Source organism: Anser cygnoides, chromosome 1 (genome assembly GCF_040182565.1).
Source record: "Anser cygnoides isolate HZ-2024a breed goose chromosome 1, Taihu_goose_T2T_genome, whole genome shotgun sequence".
In the NCBI taxonomy this organism is placed as follows: domain Eukaryota; kingdom Metazoa; phylum Chordata; class Aves; order Anseriformes; family Anatidae; genus Anser; species Anser cygnoides.
In genome coordinates this window covers 47,957,156-47,970,805 of record NC_089873.1, presented here as the reverse complement: position 1 = coordinate 47,970,805, position 13,650 = coordinate 47,957,156, and the positions used below count along the sequence as shown (strand labels likewise).

The 13,650-nt window shown below is 46.8% G+C and overlaps 1 protein-coding gene across 3 annotated transcripts in view; it reads left to right on the top strand.

Annotated features, from left to right (window-relative positions):
- ELK3 (ETS transcription factor ELK3) overlaps positions 1-10,049 on the top strand; it is a 35,656-nt gene extending 25,607 nt beyond the window's left edge. For all 3 annotated transcript variants that reach the window (XM_066994769.1, XM_066994749.1, XM_066994759.1), the window contains 3 exons: positions 886-1,680; positions 5,258-5,380; positions 8,424-10,049. In XM_066994769.1, coding sequence (XP_066850870.1) covers positions 955-1,680; positions 5,258-5,380; positions 8,424-8,522 — 948 coding nt within the window. In that variant the 5' untranslated portion in view covers positions 886-954 and the 3' untranslated portion in view covers positions 8,523-10,049. The remainder of the gene's footprint in view (positions 1-885; positions 1,681-5,257; positions 5,381-8,423) is intronic.
- Positions 10,050-13,650: the final 3,601 nt, after the last annotated feature.

Sequence of the window (13,650 nt, the reverse complement as noted above, 5' to 3'; positions counted from 1 at the left end):
GTACTGGTCTCAGAATCTGTGGCTGAAAGTAAAAGCATTAGATGATTAGGAATTATGTAAATATTTACATTCCCTTACGTACAGGAATGCACGTGTCTGTTTGCAGAGTACTAGGTGGAGGTGCAGCAGGCATGTGCCCCATGACAGGGTCACTTCTTGGAAGGGGTTTTTAAGAGGACGCTCCTGGAGAAGCTCTCCAGCGGGGGCTTCAAGAAGAGAGAATCACAGTCGCTCCTGAAATCTCAGGAAATCGCGCTCCTTGTTTTTCTGTAGTTTCAATAGCCAGTCTAGACTGATGGAGACCTGGAGCTAGTACAGGGGATACGTCAGGACACAAGCGATTGCATTTGTCACGGACGTAGATCAGGACTGCTGAAAGAAATGCAGTCACCGTCGGTGCACGTCAGTCCTTCTGCGCACGGGCAGGAAGGGAGGGTCAGTGACCAGAGCAGGCAGGCTGCGCTTGTTTTGTCCTTTGCAGGCGTTTCAGGAGAGAGTTTCATACTCCAGAGCAATAGGTCTGGGTTTTGGGAAGCACAAATGAAGGCGTTTGCCTCCGTTGTGAAATCAAATGGCGGAGTGGCCTCAGCCAGCAAGGTGGCAAAACTGTTCTTACTGTAAATGAACTGTTCCCAAGGTTCCCAGAGGAAGCGGGAGGAAGCCAGGCCCCAGCAGCTCTTTGTCACCTGGCGGTGGTGCCTTGTTTGTGGCCTCCGCGGCTGAGCAGAGGCGCGGGGACAGGCTGAGGGCGAGAAGCGGTGGAGGCCGCGCTGAGGGGCCCCGATCAGCCTGAGGCGGCTGCAGTGCTCCCCTACCCCGTGAGACCCTTCGTGTTTGCTGCCCCCAAGATACTGATCTTTCTAGCGTCTGCTTTTGTACTTGCAGAACATCATCAAGAAGGTGATCGGACAGAAGTTCGTGTACAAGTTTGTCTCGTTCCCTGAGATTTTAAAGATGGATCCACACGCCGTGGAAATCAGCAGGGAGAGCCTTTTGCTGCAGGACAGCGACTGTAAGATGGCCGCCGAGAGCAGGGACGCGCACAAGCACAGCTTGTCGGCACTGAAAAGCACAAGCCGCAACGAGTACATCCACTCTGGCCTCTACTCCTCGTTCACCATCAACTCTCTGCAGAACCAGCCAGACACTTACAAGCCAATCAAAACAGAAAAACTGGAGGAGAAGTCAGAAGGAAACACACCGGTCGAAGAAGTTCGGACTGTCATAAGATTTGTGACAAACAAAACAGACAAACAAGTTATGAGGCCCATGGTGTCGTTGCCTTCCACCTCCGAAACAGCAGCTGCCTCTGCTTTTCTCAACTCGCCCGTATCAGCCAAAATCTCTTCCTTAATGCTACCAAACAGTGCCAGCATTTCATCTCCGTCGTCATCTTCCTCCAGGTCGCCGTCTCTGTCTCCCACCTCGCCCCTCCCTGCGGAGCACAGGAGCCTCTTCCTTGAGTCCAGTTGCCACGACTCAGATTCCCTTGAGCCGCTGAACCTCTCCTCAGGCTCCAAGGCAAAATCGCCATCTCTTCCCCCAAAGGCTAAGAAACCCAAAGGCTTGGAAATCTCAGCCCCACCTATGGTCCTATCCAGCACCGATATCGGTTCCATTGCCCTCAACAGCCCCGCGCTTCCTTCGGGATCCCTGACTCCAGCTTTCTTCACTGCACAGGTAAGACCTTCCAGCCTCGGGAGCTCTTGCCTTAGCCAGCTCTCCCTCAGTTTGGCCAAGGCCAGTAGCGGTAGGAGCTTGTTGTCATCTGGCAGCACGTGGGGAAGAGGAAGACACAGCTCAGGTCTGAATTAAGTATGGAGAGCGGGTTCCTCACAGCACTGCCCTCCCGGGGTGAGCAACAGCATGGAGAGCAGCACCACAGGGTGCCTGGGGGATACTGAGATGGGCAGCCGCTAACATGAGCAAATCACTTACCAAGGGAAATCAGCCTCCAGGTCTGCAAAACAAGCAGAAAAAAAACCAGGAAGAAAAACAGAACACAGGGGTTTTGTAGCTCAGAAACAGAGTGTGCGTGCTGTGGGGTGCCTGGTTAGATTTCTCTACTGGATGTTGTATCCATTCAAAAAGTGTGGCATTTTCATTAGGTTTCAGATAGGGAGTAAATTAATTGGTTTCTAAGACAGGCTCTTAAGCCAGTTTTGATTTCCAAAGTTTTACAGGTCCACAGAGTACTTGCCAGAGCTGCCGTTCAGTACAGACCTACTGAATACCTGGTAGGTTATTCTGTTCTTATAAAATAGCTGTCCGTTGCTCATTTATTTGTGGTAATGTCAGTGAGGTCTCATTTGCAAGCTAAGTCTGTGGAAGAAATCTAGTAATTTAGAAGGCAAGAGGAAAATCACATAACAGAGAGTGATCTGGCGTGTTCACCTCTTCGCTGTTCTGGGTGTCGTGTGGCCTCATGGCCGTGTCCTGGGAGCTGCCCGGGGCACCCGGTGTGCCCACACTGCGCGACGCCCTCCCCGCAGGAGGCAGAGCAGCGACCAGCGCGCTCGGTCAGCACAGCTCCTCCAACCCGAGCTGGTTGTGGGGCAGCTCAGGCACACCCGCAGGCCACCGAGAGAGGGGCTGTGCTGCGAAGGAAAAGGGATCTGTGGGCCGCTGCCTGTCATTTCTGTGCACCGCCAAGCCTCCCAGTGCCACTGTGCACAGCAGGAAGAACAGGAGTGTGGCAAACCAAAACAGAGGTGCATTGACAGGCTCGTATGGCCTCGATCTGTGGCGTAACCACAGTAAGTAGTTTGCTTGCGGGGAGCAAATTTCACAAATCCTATCAGATGCCGACTAGACACAATGACAGCATGTTATTACAAGCTTGCTTTAATTTATTGCTACCCCAGAACTGAGTACGATGAGTGATTTCTGTCCTCATTTTGTGATTATTTCTTTGAACACTTCATTTTCTCATTCATCTCTAAACCAGAGTACTTACTACCCCTGAAAGTCATAGAAAGGAATTATGCTGCCATTGCCCTCCTTCAGAGGGCTTCAGAGAGTTTCTCATTTATCTCATTTTGCTGGTCAGGAGCAAAGCCCTCAGGTGCAGGGAGCCCCTTGAAAGAGCACCTGATTTGCAAAACCAATTCAGAATAGAGAAATGAGATCTCAGGACACTCAGCACAATGCTTTAGTGCGAAATGTCAGCTTTTCTTTTGGTTAGCTTTCGACGAGAGCCATTTAGATTTTGTTCCATACTAGCTTTTTTTAAAAATCACTTACACTTGTTATTTTCGTTGGCTCTCCCTTGGCTGACGTGGATGCATGGTTTTGACCAGCTCTTTTCTGTAGGCCTCTCCTTTAGCATTTGCAACATGCACAGACAAAGCAGCGTGCCTGCAGCCAGCAGGCGCATGGTCTGTGTTGCTTCCACAGATACTGACCGAGCCTCCTGCATGTACCCAGAGAGCTAGGAAGCAACAGGCAAGCAACAGCGGTTCAGAGAATCACAGAATCATTCAGGCTGGAAAAGACCTCTAAGATCATCCAGTCCCACCTTTAACCTAGCACTGAAGTCCACCGCTAAACCATGCTACTCAGCTCTACAGCTACACCTTTCTTGAAGACCTGCAGGGGTGGTGACTGAACCACTCCCCTGGGCAGCCTGTTCCAACGCCGCACAACTCTTTCAGTAAAGAAATTTCTCCTAAATCTCTAATTTCAGCTAATTTCTCCTAGCTGTCTTTATCTGGCAGCTGGGAGGGACAAGGAGGGCTGTGCTCACGTGCGGGCTCTTGCAGAGAAGTCTGGAGCTGGGAGCATCGCTGCTGAGCTTGGCTCTCTCTTTGTGCTGAGTTACCTCCATTTAAACTGTTCCTAAACTAGCTTATAAAGAGGGTTTAAGCAGGAACATCCCGCTAGTTTTCACTTCCAGCACCAGAGGTATAGCTACATGAGGGCAGAAAAGGAGGGAGACACCAATTTCTACATGTAACTCGAGGCCAGCCGGTGCTGTGGTGTGGTTTACACTTGTTTCCTCGGGTGGCTTTGATGCTTGCCTGATGGTGATACTGAGAACACCCCTGGAAGGCACAGTGCTCTTTTCGCATGAAATATTAACAGATTCAGAGGCTCGCTTTGGCTGGCTCTTGGCTCTGGCACAACTTGCAGATACAAGTGCTCTGACAATCAGAAGTTTCCCAGCACAAGCAGACTTGTGCTTTCCCAGCAGTACCACGTTTTTATTGCTGCTTTGGCCACAGCTGTGATTTCTGCCACGTGGTGCTGTATTCACGTTCCACCTGCTTCAGCACGAGGGAGATGGCAGCGCCCTTCCCCTTCGCATCTCTCCCTCTGCTTCTTTCGCGATGCCTCAGAGAAATCAGCCACTTACAGAGCAGCCAGGCTCGCAGATACCTCGGGACAGAAGCACTGGGAGGCCCTCGAGGCTTGCTGCTCCTTGCCTCTCCCTTTCTTCTCCCCTGGTGCTGTTACACTAATTGTCTGACCCTGCTCTGAACCCCGCTGTGAGCACGTCAGAGCAGGACCGTGTATTGCTGGGCCTTTGCACAGAGCCTCGAACAGCACAGCGGATCCCTGGGGTGCTGCTTTGCAAGTAAAACACCCGTCGTGGTCTGGAGCAGAGCTGGCCTGTGCTACCTGCCGCTCTGCTGCTGCTCTCCGCAGGGCCCCAGCAGCAGCAGCCGGTGGCCTGGGTGGTTAAGCGAGACCCCAGCTATGTTGGCCGCGTGTGGGAGGCAGAGCTGGCATTTCTGGCCAGGCAGGCGGCTGGCAGGCACCAGAGTGCACGACTTGCTGGCCACTCCTTGTCTGCTGTCCTCTCTCTACCTATTTTAAAGGCTGCCCCAGCACACGCACCTACTTGCTAAGTGTGAGCTCAAATTCCATTAAACGCCTTGCTGAATGGGACCGAGTTTGGTAATTGGCATCGAGATTACTGGAGAGATTAATTCATTATGCCAAATGCTTTGTTCAAAACTGTCACGTCGCTTTCATGTTCTTCTTTGTAAAGATAAAAGTTACTCTGGGTACGGAATAATTCATGTGACTTTGAACAGAGATTTGCATGTCCTTTAACTCCAGCTCCCCTCCAATTGTGCTTTGGAAGTGCTGGGAGTACCCACAGCTCTCTGTGCACCGTGACATTGGAAAGCACCACCCCAGAGCTGGGAAAACCCTTGGGTTCGTAGTTGTTGGGTTCTTAGTTGTTGTCAGCTGTTGTGAATGCTTAGCAGGCATGCATCACGGGGTGTGTTTTTTTTTTTTTGTCTTGCAGACCCCAAATGGATTATTGCTGACCCCAAGCCCGCTGCTGTCTAGCATTCATTTCTGGAGCAGCCTCAGTCCCGTTGCTCCTCTGAGTCCTGCCAGGCTGCAGGGACCAAACACTCTGTTCCAGGTAGGTCTTTCTAATGCACGGGGTTCGTGTGTGAAAGTACACGTGGAAGAGACGTCAGGGGAACACCTCATCTCACATTGGTCTGGAGCTTTTCAAATGGTTTGAGAAAATACAGGAGTTAGTGGGCATATTTAAGAGGGGCCTGTTTGCTTGCACTCTCTTGGCAGCACAGCCAGACCCTCCTGGGCAGTGTCGGTAGTGCAGCAGAAACGTACTTTTTGGATGGAGGAAACAGAAATAAATGCAGGACCTTAGGATGAGTGTGTAACTGAGCCCCCAGGGCTTCGGGGAGAGAGCACAGTTTGGGCAGGGACTGGCCAGGAGAGCAGTGGAGTGAGGACTCTGGAAAAAACAAGATCAGTTTGGGCCTCACACAGCGAGGTGTGCATAGGTTCAGCCTTCTGTCTTCTCTCTCAGGAAGAGATACTTCTCTCTCAGGAAGACGAAACATCGTTGTATTTAAAGGAAGGGCACGCTGAACCTGAAGGCTCCGTTTCCAGTTCTGCAAAGTATCCAGGTGTCCGCAGACTGGTTACTTCAGCTCTCTGAAGTAACTTTTCTATATGTAACAGGAGAAAAGTGGCGTTGTCCTCTCTTGTGGATACGGGGAGTGTAAAAATCTGAGTTTTCTAGAGATGCAATAAATATCAAAGGTATTAAATAAACAGTGATGGCTGCAGAGCTCAGGGGCAGCATTTGTTCGAGGCTGAGGAAGGGGACCATGGGGATGGCGTTAGCAGCTCCAGCTGCCACAGTTCAGTCACAGGAGAAGTTATGCTGATCAGCTAATTGGCAGGAAGCACAAGAAGCTGGTGGCAGGCCATGTGGCCGCAGACCGCAAGGAAACCCTTGGAATGAAATCCCTGAACGCTGTGGCTGGCCAGCACCCACACAGGAGGGGGCTGCCGCGGAGCCGAGACCTGCCTTTCGCCTCTGAACCTTGCTGGAGCCTCTGGGGCTGGGCTTGAGCTCAAGAGCACTGCTCAGGTGGGGCGAAACATCCTTCTGCCTCCAGCGGGAGCCCTGCAGCTGCTTTTGTTTTCACCTGAGCCGAAAGAGCATTTGTTCGGCGTCGGAGGAGCCAAAATCCTGCAAGCAGCTGGAGGCCGGCGCAGCTCTGTGGCTGCCTGCCCGCCTTCGCACCCGGGCCTGCTGACGGACACGGGGGCGAGGGCAGGCTCCGGTACGTCGTCTTCCTTCAGGTGCCCTGCTGCTTTTCACAGCAGCACCGTGCCTGGCACTGGCTGCGGCTCCTCAGCGTTGGTATTTTTGTAGTCTGAGGACCAGGATGGGATCCATCCACGTCGACAGTCTGACTAAGCCCAGGGCCTACCTATGGGAGTGCGGTCCCTGCCTTAACAGGCCAGGAGGAGTTGTTTTGTCACTGCTGGGCACAACTACATGAATGCTCCCTCACCGAGCCCGTGGATGCTTAGTAACTGCTAAAAATTCTCCTTCGGTGCTTACGAGGTGAAAGCAACTCCCAAACGCGACCACCCGTGCCCCCTCCCGGTGCTTGTGGAACGTCCCTGAATGCTGCAGCCTCCTCCACACAACTCACCTCGAAGCCCTGACCTGCCTGGAGAGCCTCCCCTTTGAAGCCATACTGTTGTGTAATGAAACGTAATTGGATGTTTCGTCATGAGCTGGAAATTACTACATAACTGGAACAGTGAGAGACCTGCGCGGAGTTCATTAATTCAAGAAAATGTGGCTGAACTTAAGAACTAGCAAGTTAGCCTGAATTAAGCACTGCCACAAGAAGCTGTTTTATGTGTTTCTACTGTAGTGAGGAGTCAGCCATGTCCCAGGCCCCTGGGACGGAAGCAGCAGGAAGAAGATGAGGGCAGCTGGGCCGGGGTGGAGAGCAGGGGAAGGATGTGACTGAAACATCACCATGGCCGGCATCTCAGCGGTGCCAGCCAGCCCCTGGCCTCGACAGACACCTGAGATCACACAACCCTCTCTTTGCTAGCTTTATGAGGCACATCAAGCACAGTGTAATTTACGTGCCTCACTGGAGAAGGATAGGCTAGGAAAGCAAGAGCTCATAATCAGGTTCTGTGCTGTGACGAACCTCAGTGGAAGCGATAGCAAGGTGTCCCCAGGCCTTGTCGGGCCAAAGCGGTCCCAGCTGCTGCTCTGCTGGCTGCTGCCCAGCGCTGGGCGATGGCTGTCCCTCAAGTCAGGAGCGCTGCTCCTCGGCCCTTCTGCTCTAAGGACCGTAGCGACCGGGAGAGAGGCCTCATGGAGTCGGCCCCGAGGCAGACAAGTGCCTGCTGGCAGCACAATCCCCGCCTCGCGCGGCACCAAGCCTGCTGCACCTTCCTGCCTTGCCCTTCCCCAGCCCAGACGCTGAGAGCTCGTCAGCACACGCTGGTGCAGGCAGCTGCAGGCACCAGGACTGCATGGGTTAGTTAGTGAGCAAATATTCTCTGCACAGCATGTCAGAAGTTGAACGTTAGTACTAATGTGCAGTATATTCTTCCTCATCTGGTCTGGCGTAGCTAGTGGACAGTTTCTTAGTGAATACAGACATAAACTGTAACTGCTTGAGAGAAATTCTCCTCGTGGTTCGTGTTCATAATTGTGCTTTTTCTGTCCTAAAGCTACATCTTGACTTTCACTTTCGCAAAGAGCTTTCCTGCTTAGCTTTTATGAAGGGCAGGCGAAAAACATGGATTTTAATTAATGTTCTGTAGACTAAGAAACGTTTTTGGAAGCAGAATGGATGGCAAACATTTCTATTATTAACTTTCCCATCGTGATTACAGCTGTATCATTATGTCAACTTTGATATGAAATATAGCCAATAATAGGCTCATACATTCCTGCACACTGAAAAGTTATCCAGGTTCCATCCTCTGCTTCACATTCCTGGTGTCTAATGCAGGCATTTGGTATCTATCGTACTGTACAGAAATCACAAGCCTTGAAAACATCTGGAGTCGGTTGCTAATGCTAAATACACGTGCTTTGGGGCTGAACGCTTTGAGATAAAGACTAATTTTTGTTTTTTATTTTACCTTTTGGCCTCTTGCAGTTTCCAACTCTGCTAAATGGTCACATACCAGTGCCACTCCCCAGTCTGGACGGAGCCTCTTCTCCAGTACTGCTTTCTCCAAACGCTCAGAAATCCTGATGATGCCTCATCACGTTAAGGACTTATTGGTGGATTTAACACTTCATTCCTATGGGCTAGTTTTTCCTGTGTCATGAGAAGGACATTGTGAAACCCTCTATTACTTTGGTTTGCACTTTTCATTACATGGATAATCTACTTTTATTATGTTAGCATTTTTAAACAGTGTTTATATATAAAAATATATATAAATCTGTTTTGCATTAAATGAATTATAATTTTTTTTTATATCATAGCTCTCAAGTGTTGAACACTTCTGTTGTTGATGAAGTACTTTTTGTAATGGATTGCAACAATGTATCTAATAAGGATGTGAAGCTTCTTTTTAATACCTTTTTCTGCATATTATGCATTGTGCTTGTGTAAACTATAACCGGCTGTGCCTTCTTTTGCATAATGTCATGTAAATGATTTATATATTTTCTAGTATTAAGATAAAAAGTTGAAAGACAAAACTAGTATTGAACAGCCCTATGGTAGTATTTCAGTATTTTCTCCACGGATAGGCTGTATGATGCAGTGTATTCATGTAACTTTGTATTAAGTGCTTTCAAATTGTATAAAAATAGCCTTATAATTTTTCTTTGCTGAAGTGAAAACCGTAATAAATGTTACAGTCAGGAGATGTATTTAGGAGTAACAAAGCCACATTTACGCCCAAATTCTTCTGTGGAGTTGCAACAGGGAGGAACTGGGCTTTGTGTATTCACGAAACATTTCCAGCATTTGAAAATACTTCTGTAGAAAAGAAGATCGTTGCTCAGAATTTATTTGGCATATACTTCTTACGAACTGTCGACATTACAGCTGGAAAGACTGCAGGTAATCTCTGTCCTCCCAGGGAATGAGGATCGTTCCCGATAGAGAATTTCCAGGTGCTTTGTTCAGTCGTGCCAAGTGCCTTCTACCATTTCCCTGGAAAGATTCTTCTCGCTACTAAAGCTGAGAAGGTCACATTTCCCCTTCCCCGAAAGCTGGAAAAGTTACAGGACTGTAAATTAATGTCTGGTGCTTGTAAAGAGGCATACTGTACATGTGGGATGTTTATGTATAAACATCTGAATTCTGGATTAAAAAACAGCACTGTGTTACCATATACTTGCAACTTGAACCTACGAGGTATGTCCTCTACCTTGAGGTGATGGTTTAGTCATCTAAATGTCAGGTTAGGATGAGGCTAGACTCCCTGGCACCACAGATTCTAATCTTGGCAGGGCTGATGCAAATCGTCCGTTTTCTGAGGTGGCTAAATTGGGTCGAACGCCGTTTTACCATGGAGGTCTTTCAGATGAGACCTTCAAAAACCAAACCAAAATCAGGATCCTGTTTGCTACAGGTCATTAGAGCCTCTACTTTGTTTTCTGGCCAAGCAGCTGGTCAAAAGTCCATTCGTTTTGAAACCTATGCAGTGAGTTGTCTGCTGATTTTCTGCTTGGATGCATTTCAGTGATGATGTGTGTAGTTAATTGTAAAGTGCTTTTGGATCCTTCTACCTGAAAGGTGCTAAATAAACATTTTATTACTGCAGTTCTGATGTTGAAAAGCCATTTTTTGGGCAGAGGTCGTCTGACAAAAGGGAGCAGGAATTTTTCTCAGGCTCCTGGGTTGCACAACCAAAAATGACTCCTCAGTTTCACTTGGGGGTAATTAACTGACTAAAAAACTGCCATATCTGCATGAAACACAAGCACTGATTAACAGAGCACTAAGATGCAGGACACAAGGAAAAAGAATGAAACAAATGGGAAGTCATTCGCTTGATTCAGCATTTTAAGAGCTCCAAGAAGTACCATCCCATGGAGTCAAAACCAGAAGATGAACTTAGTGAAAATTTATGAGTGAAGGGAAATTTTACAACAAGAAAAGTCAGAATAGGTTGGAAGAAAAGGCAGCACATAACTAATGAGATTGACTAGTCTGGTGGAGGTTAAATCACGAGGGCTTGCAGGTCAAACGTCTCCCTTTCAACAGATGAATCCTCCCAGCTACGTGGAATATTTTTCAGTAACTAAGTTACACAGAAGCAATTATTCACACTCAAGAGCCAACTCTCTTCTCGTTTTTTAAAAAGCATAAATGCCTACTCCAGTAGTCTCGCCTTGCATATAACCAGTATAGCTAATGGGAGAACAAGGCATAAAGATGAAGTGCTTCTCACTGTGAATTCAAGTGCTTCTCACTGTGAATTAAAAAGTAAAGACGAATACTCATGAAAATTTAATCTTTGAATTAATAAAAGGTGTTGGATACCACACTGAAAAAAAACACAAACCAACAAACAGATTAAGATGAGAGGAAGAAGTGCATAACAGAGAAGAGATTCTTAAAAAACATCCAGATTCTCATAATTTTGTTTCTTCCAAGGTTTTATTGTTAGCAAGGCAGAATTTTTCTTTTCAGAAAGCTCAACACCCCTCTCCCACCCCCCCCCCCCTCCAATATGCACACCCCCACCCCCTGAATGACTTTTCTTTTAAAAATAAAATAAATAACAATTCTAGGACAAAAATCTGTTTCAAGAAATTACTGTAAAGGATCCAAAAGAACCCAATAAAAACTTAAGGGAAGGCAGTCAGAAACAAGAACATTAGTGCTGTCTTCTCATCTTTGAGAGAATAAAAACTAGCAATAGAACACGTTTTCTTCTGCTGGTTGACTTTTCAATTGAAAAAAAAAAAGGTTGTCAAAATGAAATCTGCCTTGCAAATTGGTCAATTATGTGGAACAAAAATTCTTCCTACTGGGGACAAAATGAAATGATATTTAAACAAATAAAGTCCAGCCTCTCAAGTCTAACACTTACCTAAAACACTAGCTCATTATGCTTTATGTTTCAAAGAAAATATTCCATTAGTAATTTTCCATTGAATTTTATTAACAAATACCTTTAACTGTAGAGAAAGAAAATCAAATAAATGTTTGTAAAATAAATACTGTGAAAGCGTCAGTATTTCTGCGGCAGTGGAGAGCTCCAAGACAACAGTCTTGGAGAACAACACTGGAGTTATTCCCTCTTGAATATTCTTGGTGATCACTGCAGTTTGATCATACTTGAAGGATTTTTTTGGATAGGTTCACACTTTATTCATACTTCAGCAATATGCAAAGTTAAGTTTTCAGTGGTTTATAGGCTGGGCCCATGATCAGGCTATTTTTGGCTTACCCTTATATATATATATTATTTTTTTTTTCCCGGAGAAGCAAGTATCCACCAGCAGGGCTACGGCTACTGTAGTTTTGTTTGTAGTTTTGGTAGTTTTGCCAAGAGATGACACACAGCTTCTGCCCTGACTCAGCCTGCGCTTCTGTGGCACAGGTAGGTGCCTTCTGCTCTAAAGAAGGCTTCCAAGGCAGGGAAAACAGTGATGGGTGATAACAAACTACAAAAAAAGAAAGATTTGAAATGTGTCCATTACGTCAACACAGAACAACTTGTTTTGTCTGAATAAAACCAGTCTCATCAGACAGACACTTGCCAATCTGGAAATTATGAACTGTGAACAAGACGAGTGATTAAAGGGGAGACACTCCCTTAAAACAGACTATAAGATTTAACAGAACGAGTTTCTACATTTAAGAGGCTGCGTAATCTTGTGCCTATAGGAAGCATCTTTAGAAGCCATCATGACCATCAGCCCCCTTCAGTTTAACTGTAGCAGCTCTTACCAATTAATACCAGTGCTCTGCCTGCACAGATGGAGCACAAACCTATTTCTTGAGGGCAAAGAGATTGACAGCAATAGAGAGGAGGAACACAAATTTACTTAAATGAAAAAAAAAGAGAATGTACCTCAGGCAAGGACTCTGGAGCAACAGGTATCATGGCCTGGCTTGTGGGGTATTTGTAAAACAGCTTCTTACAGGCAAGGACTCTTGCTTCCTCCCCCCTGAAAGATTTCCATCAGTTCATTTCATGTTTGCTCTGCTAGAAGCGCATACGGATAAATGCAACCTTAATTATTCCTAATCTAGCTCCAGGCCAGCTTTCTCCCTCTGCAAATTAAGGAAAAGGACATGGAAAAGTGAAAACAAAAAGTCTTTGAAAAAATGAGCTCATGGTGTGAAAGAGGAGGAGCCAGCAGCGCTGGCACTGCTCTGCAGGGCCTGGAGGGAGGTGTTCTGCAAGAGCATGTTGGAAAGGGGATGGGGAAGAGCATTCTCCCAGCTCTGCAATCCACAGTGATGGCATTTCTGTCAGCAAGAAGATCCCACTGCAACTAACAAAGAGACTTCATAGCTCTCCGAGGGATATATTTTTTTCAAGGTATGGCATGTGAGCTGAAAAGACTCGTATTTCATTAGGAGGACCATAAAAGCAATCTGCTCAGGCAGGTCTGTTCCTTAAGTGAGTTTGGAGGATGCAGCCAGGGCAATAAATCGAGCGGTTATTTACATCGGTAAGTATGTGCAGATGTGTGTTCACAGCTTAAGTTGGCTCAGAAATCACAAGACTTAAATGAGTTAAGGGATTTCAGAGAACGCGAAAATAATGGAACATTTTAATGTACACATTTTTCCACTGACATCAATCTTTTTCTCTCAGATAATGAGAGAAAGGCAGTACAGTCTAGTGAAAAACACACACAAAAGATTTTTTAAAAATCTAGAATGGCTAAATTCTAATCCCAGTTCTGCCAACAAGAACTTCCACCATGGCCTAGCAGAGATCAAACTCTTGTTCAACTCAATTCTGTGGACAAAAGACTTTAGGGTACGAATTACCAAGCCCAAAAATCTACCTGGTTTTTGTACTTTGCAAAATCACCATACCCGTACAGTCAGCTTACTTTACAGTGTGCCAATTAACTAAACATTTGTGCAGTGTTTCCATTGTGTTTCATACCCTATGCTTGTTTTCTTGTCAGTCTTTGAAATTGGCCTGACACGGATGTTGGTCAGTTACAAGTACTGACCCATGTGTGGGCCAAACAGTAGCAGTCGATCTCTTAACAGGCCCATCTCTGAAATGGGGGGGGTGGACTGTAAAAACGAAGTGTAAATGTTCCTGCCAAAAGTTAGAAAATTTCATAAATATGCCGCATTTGTTTCAAAGCCAAATGTTACTAAGGGGGGGAAAAAAAAACGTATTGAAATGTGCTAACAAGGTACAAGAATGACTAAACTCTGC